The sequence below is a fragment of the Juglans regia genome, chromosome 3, assembly GCF_001411555.2.
Source record: "Juglans regia cultivar Chandler chromosome 3, Walnut 2.0, whole genome shotgun sequence".
Classification (NCBI taxonomy): Eukaryota; Viridiplantae; Streptophyta; class Magnoliopsida; order Fagales; family Juglandaceae; genus Juglans; species Juglans regia.
Genome location: NC_049903.1, coordinates 19466954 through 19480614, shown reverse-complemented (window position 1 = coordinate 19480614; position 13661 = coordinate 19466954). Strand labels below are relative to the sequence as shown.

The 13661-nt window shown below is 35.6% G+C and overlaps 1 protein-coding gene across 1 annotated transcript; it reads left to right on the top strand.

Moving 5' to 3' along the window:
* Positions 1-10348: 10348 nt before the first annotated feature.
* Positions 10349-13348, top strand: LOC109013734 (ribosomal RNA-processing protein 17-like). Its single transcript, XM_018995926.2, has 4 exons — positions 10349-10558; positions 10704-10809; positions 11672-11795; positions 12797-13348. The coding sequence occupies exons 1-4, from the start codon at positions 10371-10373 to the stop codon at positions 13051-13053; spliced, it is 675 nt and encodes a 224-aa protein (XP_018851471.2). The 5' UTR covers positions 10349-10370; the 3' UTR covers positions 13054-13348.
* The last annotated feature ends 313 nt before the right edge of the window (positions 13349-13661 follow it).

Sequence of the window (13661 nt, the reverse complement as noted above, 5' to 3'; positions counted from 1 at the left end):
CATGCCCGTGCACGTCTCCCATGCACGTTTCTTCCTTTTATTTTTCTCTAGGGTTTTACCATCACCTCTATATATATACACATGTATGCCTCTACTGGATATAGAAATTGACCCTCATCTTCCTACTCCACGCTTCTTTCCACCATAGAAACAGACCCAAACCGCAACAAGCATCTTCTCGCCTCCACATCCAAGAAACACAACAACCACAACAACAACTAATTATTTATTCGTACGTTGCCACCACCAGTCGTCCCTGCACAACGACCACCAAAGGGCAATCCCACTACCAAGCTCTTCCACTCAGCAACCCCACACGACAAGCCCCCTGCACAACGGAAGACACTAGCCCACTGTCCAACCTCCATCACGTAGCAACAAGCCGAATAGAAACTCACCCCCACCGTAGCACCCCTTGCACAATCACCGTGTGTTAGCCATTGCACAAACTCCACGCCAGCAACCACCTTGACTTCCCCCCTATAAACCGCACGCACCCACGCACCCACATCACCACCGCCACCTTTGCTCCTCCACAGCACACAACACATCGAAAACAACCAAAAAGCCCATGTTTTTACTCATTCAAAACAGAGCATGGCTCTCTCATAATTCACCCCAATCGCTGCCCCTCACCAGAGCACCACCGTAGCCAATTGTAATGTTGTAAACCCACAGAGTGAGGACCTAGTCCAACAACTAGGAACCACCATCGAAAGCCTCTGATTCTCGCACCAAAATACAGAGCATCCACTCTCCACCATGAGCCACTGCAAACCACCACCACTGAGAACCCAACCATGTCAGAAACCCAACAGAAATTGCCGCAAAAAAGTTGCACGCCTCCTCCCTGTCTCACGGTGAGATTCATTTCCCTTCACGCCACACACACACGCGCGCACACACGCACACACACACACACACACACTCTCTGTCTCTCTCTCTCTCTATCAACGTCGTGCAAGCTCCACCCAGCACTGCCCTGTCACGTCTCTCATTCCCTCTCGGTGAATATGGACTCCTCTCTATGACACGATGTAGTTTGGGTATCTATGAGTTGCCTTTTAGGTTCCAGTCGTACCAAAGAACCCATTCATATTTATGGTCAATTCTCAAAAATACCACGGGTTACACGTTGGGCCTGATTTTTAATTTACTCTATGAATGCTTTGTTTTAAGTATAATTATTACTATAGAAGATAGTTAGGGTTTTAAAGTATTTTACTTATTATTATATTATTTAGTATTAGAATTTTGATAAATGAATTTCAGTGGTAAATGTTTAATTTTATTTTCTTTTAACGCTTGAGATATGATTAAGTTTTTTTCTTTTATCAAGTGAAGCTTTGATGTTTATTGTAATAGATTGTATTATAATAAGTTGAGTTTGCCTTATCAAGTGGATGTTGATGAATTTGGGAGGTGACGATATTTTAGGGTTTCAAGAAATTTAGATTTTTGAAAAAATAGGTTACTTAGCGTTTTAAGTTGAAGTATTGAAAAATGTGTTACTTTCGGATATTTATGAAAGTTACGTGGCAATCTTATAGGTGACGAGTAATTTTCGTTCAGCACTGTAGTGAAAAAATTCATAAAGTTAAGAAATCTAGGTAAGCGGAGTTGCTATACTAAACTTTGCATAGAAGAAATGAATTGAGATTGATTTTGGAAATTATGCATATTTTGTTATGAAAATAAATTTGAAACAACCTCAGTTATTTGTTCTTCATTACTCATGAAATTTGTATGAAAGACAAAAGTATTGTATTCATGATTGGGGTAGACATGAGCAAATTTTTTGACATTTTGTTTCCTAAAATATGCGAAAAGAACAAATATGAAATTTATAAAAATTTGTGCATGTGATGCGAAAATATTCCGAAGTTGTTTTTAAATATGTGAAATGATCTGATTATGTTCAGTACTCTATTTTGATATAATGTAGTATCTGAAAACCTTGTCATGAATTTTTGATTTTGTATCTGATTACGAGCTTGTTCCGATGTTGCCTCTGTTCTATCTCTGTTAAGACCCCGCCATGGGCATAGTCGCATATGGCCCCGCCACGGGTATAATGGTGGTTTATAAACCTACCACAGAGGTTAAACATGATATACGGCCCGGCCATGGGTATAATAGTGACATACGGCTTCGCCACAGGTATAATGGTGGTTTATAACCATACCACGGGGGTTAAACATGGTATATGATCCCGCCACGGATATAATAGTAGTTTATAACCTTATCATGGAGATTAAATATTGTATACGGCCCCGCCATGGGTATGATAGTGGCATATGGCTCCCGTCATGAGTATAATTGTGGTTTATAACCCTATCACGAGAGTTAAACATGGTATACGACCCAAATATTTGAATATTATTTCGATCGTGGTATTGAAACGAGATATTTCGATATCGGTACTGTTTCGGAATAATCTATATATGAATAAATTATATTCTAAAATAATAGTCTATATTTGAATCAATTATATATATATATAAATTATAGATAGTCTGGTCTAAATTGGGGGTCAAAAAATGAGCTTACAGTTTGAAGAAAAAAAAAAAGTAAAGAAATTTTTATGAAAGGTTTGCTCTGATATTTTGATAACATGGTTTGATTACGCATTCTGAAAACAAATATTCTGATTCTGCATTATGAAAGTAAATGTTTTGTTCCGCATTCTGAACTTGGTAAATATTCATATTTACATACTAGTATATATTTCTTGCTTACTGAGTTGTTAATAACTCATCCCTTATCTCCATAATATTTTTTAAATGTTTTGAATATTGCAACTGATGATCAACATTATGGAGCATGGGTGAGATGATTTTAAGCATAGTGGATTAAGTCTAGAAGGTTTATATGAGTATTGATGAATTGTATTAAGTAATTTTGTCGTGTTCTGATGACTTAGTATTTTGGGAGATTGATTATATTGAGGTAGTTGGTTTGAGACAATGATTTTTTCTATGGCAATGAGAATTTGGAGTTTCCATCTGTATGTTGAAATATGATTTGAAGTGAAGAGGAGTAACTCTTTGATCTATTCGAGACTAGGGCGACGACGAGTGTTACAGTTAGTATCAGAGATAGATTTGAGATTTTGCATACTTTACTGGTTGAGTTTTAGAAATATGAGGTTTAGGGATTCTGCATACTTTAAATAATGATTTTGATGAGATTGAATGTTTTAGAATTCTGCAGACTCGAAGATATGATTTTAACGACATTTAAGGTATTAGCACTTGCAAACTTATGGATTGTTTATTACGATATATGAGGTTTTAGATCTTGCAAGTTTTAAGAAGAGATTTTTATGACATTTGAGATTTTAGTTCCGGTAGGCGTAATTCTATGGATTGGTTAAGGGGGGGTTTAGTTAATTTCATATGTACATGAGTGAGATACAAAGTGTTTTGGACTATAAGTTTTCAGAGTGCGCAGCGAAAGCTTGGTTTTTGGTAATATAATGGTTTGAGAGTTTATTTTCCTTTAATATAAAGTTATTCTATTAGGTGGAGAATTTGAGATTTATTATTAGGTTTTTAATTACATTGTTGAGGTTTATATTTTAGACTTGATTTAGACCTTTTAAGGTGTACGATACGCAATACAATAAGTGTGAATGTGTATGTCTAAGAGAAATATGAGAGGCGTCAGGCTTCAATATTGGAGTATTAGAATTTTAGAATATTAGGTTCGATAACATGATCGAAGATTGGGATAGGCATGGAATGGTGGGGGCGGATATATTTAGGCCTTGCTTGTGGTATTAGAAAATTTCGAAGACGAATTTTTTTTTTTTTTTTTAAGGGGGAAGGATGTAACATCTGGGTCAAACACCAAGCCGCTTTCAATGTTGTTTTTTTTTTTTGGACTTAAACGTATGAAGAGCCCAGTTAATGTTCAAGTATTATTATTTTTTTATATTGATTGTGGGTCCAAATTGTATTTTGGCAAATATCGAATTTTTTATAATGAGCTTGCTATTTTGTTATTTTCCTTAAATATGTTTAGGTCAGATGGAAAATCATTTTATGGTTAGACAAATTTATGGAACAAGTATAATTTTTTTAAGATGAGTCGAGGCCCAAAACTCAGACAAGAGCCCATTTATTAATTTTTGTTCACTATGAAACATGGGCCAAAAATTTTGAAATGGGCCCAAGAAACCAAAGCCCGTGAGAATACGGGGATCAGTCCCAAGCTCGTGCACGTCTCCCATGCACGCTTCTTCCTTTCATTTTTCTCTAGGGTTTTACCATCACCTCTACATATATACACACGTATGCCTTTACTAGGGGTGTAAACTCAAACCGGAAAATCGGTCCGAACTGGACCAGACCGGACTGGTTTTACCTGTTTTGAACCGGTCCGGTCCATAACCGATTTTTAAAATGTAAAAACCGGCCGGTTCCGGGATTTTTTGGACCGGACCGGTTGATTAAAAAAATATATTTTTATATATAAGTTTTATACAAAATATTTTTTATTATATTAAATATTAATATATATATATGTTTTGTATATAATGTATAATTATAAATTTTTATGTGAAATTTTTATATATAATATATATAATTATATATATTCATATATGAAATAATTTCTTATTATAATTTATAAATTATTACATAAAATGTTAATACTAAATCACTAAAAGTTTATAACTAATACTAATATATAACTTATAACTATACCAATAGTCTAATATTAATACTATTATATAGTCTAATATATTAATAAAAGTATAAAACAGTTTTTTTTTAAATCAGTTTTTTTTTTTATAAACAAATTTTTAATGACAAATTGTTAAACTTACATTTTAATAAAATCGAAAAACCGGACTAGATCGGATCGGAAGTACCGGTTTAGAGGGGCAACCAGTGCGTAATCGGCTTTGAAAAATACAAAACCGGTACATACCGGTTCGGTCCTAGATTTTTTCCAAAACCGGACCGGTTACACCCCTAGCCTTTACTAAATATAGAAACTGCCCCTCCTTTTCCTACTCCATGCTTCTTTCCACCATAGAAACAGCCCCAAACTGCAACCAACATCTCCACACCTCCACATCCAAGAAACGCAACAACCACAACAATAACTAACTATTTCTTCATGTACATTGCCACCACCAGCCGTCCCTACACAACCACCACCAAAGGGCAATCCCACTGCCAAGCTCTTCCACTCCGCAACCCCACACGACAAGCCCCCCAACACGACGAAAGACACTTGCCCACTGTCCAACCTCCATCTCGTAGCAGCAATACAAACGGAAACTCACCCCCAGTAGGCTGCCCGGATCGCCATGTGTTAGCCTGGAGCTCAGCCAGCCACCCCGGTTGCATAAACTGCAGCAGCCCACGCACCCACATCACCACCACCACCACCACCCTTGCTCCTCCACAACACACAACACGTCGAAAACAACCAAAAAGCCCATATGTTTCCACATTCAAAACAGAGCATGACTCTCTCATAATTCACCCCAATTGCTGCCCCTCAATGGAGCACCACCGTAGCCAACTGCACTTTCGTAAACCCACGAAGTGAGGACCTCATCTAGCAACTAGGAGCCACCTTTGATTCTCACACCAAAACACAGAGCACCCACTCTCCACTGTAAGCCATTGCAAACCACCATCACCGAAAGCCCAACCATGTCGGTCGGAAAGCCCATAGAAACCGTCGCCAAAAAATTCCTGTCACCCCAGACCGTCGCACGCCTCCTCCCTGTCTCACAGTGAGATTCATTTCCCTTCACTCCTCTCTCTCTCTCTCTCTCATCACTTTCTCTCTTTCTCTCAACGCCATGCCGCCACGTTGACCGCCTGCAAGCTCTGCCTAGGACTACCCCATCGCATCTCTCCTTCCCTCTCGGTGAGTATGGACTCCTCTCTATTACATGGTGTAGTTTAGGTGTCTATGAGTTGCCTTTTTGGTTCCAGCCGTACCAAAGAACCCATTCATATGTATGGTCAATTCTCAAAAATACCACGGGATACACGTTGGGCTTGATTTTTAATTTACTATGTGAATGCTTTGTTTTAAGTATAATTATTATTACAGAAGATACTTATGGTTTTAAAGTATATTACTTATTAATATATTATTTAGTATCAGAATTTTTGAAAATGAATTTCAGTACTAAGTGTTTAATTTTATTTTCTTTTAGCTTTTGAGATAGGATTAAGCTTTTTTTTTAAATCAAATAAAGCTTTGATGTTTACTGTAATAGATTGTATTATAATAAGCTGGGTTTTTCTTATCAATTGGATGTCGATGAATTTGGGAGGTGGCAATATTTTAGGGTTTCGAGAAATTTAGATTTTTGGAAAAATAGGTTACTTAGCATTTCAGGTTTAAGTATTGAAAAAAGTGTTACTTTCGGATATTTATGGAAGTTACGTGGCAATTTTATATGTGACGAATAATTTTCATTCAGCATTATGGTGAAGAAATTAAGAAAGTTAAGAAGTTTAGGTAAGCAGGATTCCTATACTAAACTTTGCATAAAAAAAATGAATTGAGGTTGATTTTAGGAAATATGCTTGTTTTGTTATGGAAAGAAATTTGAAACAATCTCTGTTATTTGTTCTTCATTACTATGAAATTTGTATGAAAGATAAAATTATTGTTGTCATGAGTGTTGTAGACATGAGTAAATTTTTTGGCATTCTGTTTTCTAAACTATGCAAAAAGAACGAATATGAAATTTATGAGAATTTGTACATGTGATGCAAAAATGTTCTGAAGCTGTTTTTGAATATGTGAAATGATTTGATTTTGTTTAGTAATCTGTTTTGATATGATGTAGCATCTGAAAACCTTGGCATGAATTTTTGATTTTGTATCTAATTATGATCTGGTTCTGAAGTTGCCCTTGTTCCGTCTCCATGAAGGCCCTGCCATGTGTATAATAGTTGCATACGACTCTGACACGAATATAATAGTAGTTTATAACCCTACTACGTGAGTTAAACATGGTATATGGTCCTGCCATAGGTATAATAGTGGCATACGGCCCCACCATGGGTATAATAGTGGCAAACGGCCCCGTCACAAATATAAATGTGGTTTATAACCCTACCATGAGGGTTAAACATGGTATACAGCCCCTACACGGGTATAATGGTGACATACAGCCCCGCCATTGATATAATAGTGGCATTCGGCCCCACACAGGTATAATGGTGATTTATAATCCTATCATGGGGTTAAACATGGTATCTGGCCCCGCCACAGATATAGTGGTAGTTTATAATCCTACCACGAGGGTTAAACATGGTATCTATCCTAATGTTTTGCTTTAATATGATATTAAGATGATGTTTCAGATTTTGATATGCCAAAAGAGTTTTGAATAAGAAAGGTTTATGAAAGTTTTGCTCTGATATTTTAATAACATGATTTGATTACACATTTTGGAAGTAAATATTTTGATTCTGCATTATGAAAGTAAATGTTTTGTTTCGCATTCTGAACTTGGTTAATGCTCATGTTTATATACTAGTATGTGTTCCTTGTTTGCTGAGTTGTTGATAACATATTTTTCAAATGTTTTGAATATTGTAGCTGATGATCAAGATTACGAAGCATGGGTGAGATGATTTTAAGCATAGTGGATTAAGCCTAGAAGGTTTATATGAGTATTGAGGAATTTTATTAAGTAATTTTTTCGTGTTCTGATGACTTGGTATTTTGGGAGGTTAATTATATTGAGGTAGTTGGTTTGAGACAAAGCTTTTTTCTATGGCAATGAGAATTTGGAGTTTCTATATGTATGGTGAAATATGATTTGAAGTGACAGGGAATAACTTTCCAACCTATTCAGGACCGAGGCATTACAGGTCCAGTTTTTAAGCAGTCCGATGCAGTACCGATTCTTAAGAATCAAACTGGTACTGTACCGGTTTTCATGTTTTGAAATACAGTTTAAATCAAACTGGACCCGTATATGTATTTATAATTTGTTATATTATATTATATATACTATATGTTAAATTGTTAATTAATATAACATGAAATTCTAATTTTATTATTCAAGTCTATTAATTTTGTAATATAAGATTAATATAACATGTGATATAACATAAAATTAATATTATACTTTTTAATATAACATGGTATAAACATATAAATTTTAATCTTATAATATAAAATTAATATAACATAAAAATCGCATCTTAAACATAAAAATTAATATTAAGTTATTAATATAAACTTACTTTTGATATATATATATATATATATATCAATGATAAATACATTTTTGAAATAATAAATTATAATATATATACTTTTTGTAAATATATTTTTACAAATTTGATTATATATACTCATATGAAGAGTCTAAAACTTATATAGACTATAGTTAAATTTTATACTGTACTAATATGTGTTAATTATTATAAAATAATGTACTTATATTATAATATAAATAGATTAATAGTTTAGTATATGTAAACATTATATTATTACTAACATATAGAATCCGTAAAATCGGAAAACTAGACCAGATGGAAATTGAAAAAATCGGAAGTTCCGGTTTTGATAGTGAATCGATCCAATATTGGTTCTTAAAATTTCAAAACCGGTATATACATGTTCGGTTCTAAAAAATGTATAAAATCGGATCAAACTGGACCAGTTACATCCCTAGTTATACCCACAGAGGGAGTCACCGCTAAAGCTTATCAAGTGTGTAATTTTTTTAAAATATTTTTTTAAACCCTTAATTTTTTTAAAAAAAAAATATCACTTCCTTAATATTAGGAAAAAAAAAAAAAGCATATCGATATAAAAAATGGATAAAAACTTTCGATGAGAATAGTTTTTTCCTTATATAAATAAGTATTGGTGGCTATATATAATATTTTAGATCTATTATAAATTAAAAATATATATAATCTAACTATCATATCTAGTTATATTAATTTAAAATTTACTTTATAAAATTTGTTTTGTATATCAAGTATTTCTCTTCTATCAAGTTAGTGTTATTCAAGTCTGGACATATGGTATTATCTTCCTATTGCAATATGTCATATCAAGTAAAATCGATGCTTATATAAACTTTAAATTATATGATACTAAATCGCTCAACAGGTCGGAATGAGAGAAAGAATTATTTTTAGCCCATTGGGGCGACTTGGGCCTCGTTCAGTGTTATTTGAAACCTCTAGCAGTATTCTGATGCAGTTGTACGGTTGCGATGCATACGTCTATGGTGGTGAATAGAAAATATAAGTGCAGAGAAATAAAAGAGATGAACACATGGGTTTACGTGGTTCGGCATAATGCCTACGTCCACGGACACTTGGGGAGGAGAAATCTACTATAATATTCATGTTCACAGTTTCTCATGGTCTCTCATATCTAACTATATAATGGTGATGCTGAATATAAATTTATTGGAGAAGAAGTCTTCACTGGAGCTCCCTGCATATCTGGTTTCGAAGGAGAAGCCAAGGAAGGAAAAACTCTTTCTGGAGAAGGAGAACTCTGAAAATGAGAAGAAGAAGAACTCACCAAAGAGAAGAGAGAGCCCCCTCTATTTATCTGATTGCCTTTTCCTGTGTGCGCCCCTGCAGGTAAGGCCAAACATTTGCGTGCCTAACCGTGCCCCCCTTAACAGGTCCCTGCACCTACCTTACCTCTTGACCCCCCCTGGCACTCACGTTACCTCTTGACAGCCCCACACCCCTCGTTACCTCCCGACTCTCATTGTCCCCTAACTCTTAATGTGGCCTGGTGGTTGGGTCCTATATTGAGTTTTATTGTTTTTATCCCCTCATAATAAAATAAAACGTTAGTATCACATCATTTGAGAGTACCTTGTACTCTTTCTAATTTGGCTAATCTAAGGATTTGGAAACACAGCCGTTCTAAGATATTTTTAGATATTTTTTTTTCAAACATCATTTAAATAAAAAATATTTTTTGATTTTAACTTTTCAACTTTTTCATTTAATAATTACCTAATTATTACAATTTCTCAAAATTTAAAGTAAAATACAAAAAATAATACAACGTTTTCAAATTTTAAAATAAAAATTATATTAAAAAATTATATTCAAGTAAATTTTAAACTTTATAATATTTTTATTTAATTTTTTTTATTTTTCAAAATTTAATAAAATATTATAATTTAACTTATTTTATTACTATCCATAAATTATTTTACTGCTTTAATACAACCGAGGTAAATTAGTCTCATTTTAAGTCCGTACTCACCCGCTCGTTTTTATTGGGCTATCTATAAATAAATCCATTCATTTTTTTGGATTTGTATTGGACCAAACAAAACCGACCCACAACCTGACCCGAACCGGCCTATCAAACACAACTGCGCAACAATGCCAACATACAATAGATGGGAGCAAGAGCAACCCAAGGGAACCACAACAGCGAGCTCTGAAACAGCAATGGGAGAAGAAATTGAAGAGGAAGCAGTCCAACTTGGGCGCCCGCGAGGGAGGCACATAAAGAAGAGGGCTCTCAAGAACAAAGCTCTCGCTGTCAGTTTCAATGAGAAAGATCTCAAGTACTCTGTTCGAACCAAACCCTAAATTTGCTGCTTCTTCTTGTTTTGTTTTGTTTTTGTTTTTTTTTTTTGGTGATTTGGATGTTTGAAAATTTGGTATTAATTTTTTGTGTTCGATTTGGGTTTTTTTTTTTGCTACGATAAGGGACTATGTGAGTGGCTTTCATAAGAGGAAGAAGAAAAGGAGAAAGGAAGCGCAGAAGCAGCAAGGGGAGGCGGATAGGCGAAAGCGCATAGAACAGCGCAAAAAGGTTGTATTTTTATTTTAGCTTCGGTCTTTCGAACTTTGATATCCGTATTAGGTTGTAGTTTCGTTACAATATGCACTGCGAGTCAATAGTTTCATACAAAAAGTTGTCAAATCAAGGCAGCTTGATAAATTTCTCTGTTATTTTGTAGTAACAATGCACCCTTTTTATGCTGTTCTTTTATGTATAATAATGCACCAACTCATTCTCAATCATACGTCCCGACATGTTTTTTTACAAGTAAAATGTCCCGATTTGTATAATGCACCCATAGAACCGGGACTGTTTATGTTAAGACTGTTGAATTTAAATTCTGCTCTTCGGGAGGCTTTATCTATAAGAAAGTAATGGAAACATTACGAACAGAAGTGGGATAAAGGCTGATGATTTCTTAGAGTTAGACACAAATACTCTATCTTTCATTCGTAAGTCCCAACTTTTTTGTGTGGCCACTTTCATTTGTGAATCCACTGCCACATTAGCATTGACATAAGCTGGTACAGAATAAAGCCATAATGCCCCACTTCTCAAGCTGTTGTGCACTCCGCTATGTTCAACATATTTGGAGGCATGGACTTGTCAGGAAAAAAAATGGGGCATGGAAAAAAACTCAGGGAGGATATTGACATACAAGGAATAGGGGAGAGGACTGGAAAGGCCGTGGCATATTAACTTGGCTAGCAGTCCTTTTTGTGAATGTCCATGCATCTCATCATCGTTTTCAAGATTCTTTTTTGTACTGATTTGTCCCTATTTGTATCACTCACAGCATTGCTGATTATGTATTTTTCATTGGCTTATGTATTTCCAAAAGCATTTTCTAGGTTTTAATGGTTCCATTTCTGTTATATAACGTATGTTGCAGAGAAAATTTGAGAAAGAACTGGCTCTCCATGGTGGAGTTCCACCAGTCACTGGTTCAACACCCAATGCAAGTGATGACTTCCGAGAAGTGGAAGAAGATGATCAGCCGATTGCATCTATTTCTGGTATTTTTCAAACTCTCCAATCGGTGGGCTTCAATCATATATAAGCTGCTTGTTTTTCTCAATACTCATCACAAACATTTGTGCACTGCTGGATCCAGTAGTTTTGGGCTGCAGGCCTTCTTGCCAATTAATCTGTGGCTCAATGAGTCGTTTCTTTTTAAGTGTGGTTGGGGTACGGGGACTTGATCCCTGGACATTCCTCATAAGAGGGGGACAAATGCCATCAGGTTGCAAGGCCATTGATTGTTCAATGGGTCGATTTGTATTATAGTTGCAGATCTAAACAGTGATCAATGACTCTGGGCTAAAATCGTAATAGAAGACATTCTTCTGATATTAGCAGTAAAGCTTCATGAGGGGCACTTTGGGTCTTAGAATATTTGTGAGAATTCTTGCAATAACCACTTTGATTATGCCTAATTGAACCCTATGAGGCTAAAATGGCGGAGCATTAATATTTTTTATGACTCGTTCAATTTCCCCATGAATATTCTAAGGCTGTATTTGGATGTTGAGCTGACTTAAGATGAGTTGAGTTCTTTATGAATAGTAGTGAGTTGAGATGGTGGAGTAAGATTTGTGGGGTCCACTTGAGATGAGTTTAGATGTGTTTGTATGTTAAAATGAATTTAGATATATTTATGAGAATTTAAAAAAACTTGTGGGTCCTGCGTGTAAGGAGGTGTTGAGTTGAAAAAGATTATAGGTCCCACGTGTAAAGAGGTTTTGAGTTGAAATGAGTTTAGTGATTTGAGAGTTGAGTGTTTGGATGTTAGACTCAGGTTAAAATTAGACTGAACTGCGTTGATCTCAGTGCAGTCCAACAACCAAACGGAGCCTAAATTTACTTTCTGTGCTGACTTGGTTCATGCAATATATGAATCTAACTGCGGTTCCTGTTCCCCCCCCCCAAAAAAAAAAAAAAAAGTTACAAAGTATTTTAATTATGTGTTATACTCATTTGATATTTATATGTGTTGGGTTTTTGTTATTCTTGAAAGGGACAACAACATATGACAATGGCAACATGAAAGTCACAGTGACAACAAGTGAGATCTCACATCAGCAAGAAATCCCCCCCATCGACAAAACACTGGCTGCAGCAGTGCCCCAATCAACTGAAGCTGGTAGGAAGCACAATGTACCTTTGAGTAAGAAGAAAACATTCAAGAGAGTTGGGAAGCAAAAATCACGGCCAAAGCCACAAAATAAAAGAGACAGGAAAAAAGGAAAGAAAAAGAACAAGAAGACGCGCTAGCCTTGTCTGGTTGTCTGGATCACCCTGTTCTTCTGTTGACCGACCATAAGTTTAAGGAGCTTGGCTGCTGAGAACTTCTGCTTGGTTGTGTGGAGCTTTGGTTGGCAAAGGGAATTCAGTGACCTTTCTCTTTATGCCTAACTATCATTAGATTTTGTCTTGAAAAGCTTTACTTTCCAAACTTTACAATTGGTCAGACTGAACGATTGAATATTTCTTATCCTTTACCTAGTCAATGAAAAAACGATTATTGCTGTACACTGCTGGTCTTTTAAAGAATTTGCATTAAAAATTATGCCGAGTTGTATATTGTCAATATCTGTATCCGATGATTGATCCAATTAAATATATGCATGTTGGTCCCAAGGATAGCTTTCCGCATGTTGGAAGTCTTTTCTGATGGCCGAGGCCCGTGTGACTTATTTGGTGGGATGGTGTAGCGTCTGCGAAATTGCGAGGTGGGTGTGTTTCGGTCGTTGCAGATATTCCTTGACATTTGTGGCAGTCGTAGGTACAGTGATTAGGTGAGATGCACTAGGCATGGTACGGAGTTGGAACTGGGAAGCCACCGCGTGTCATATTATATGTATCGGAAGAGCTTAGGGCCT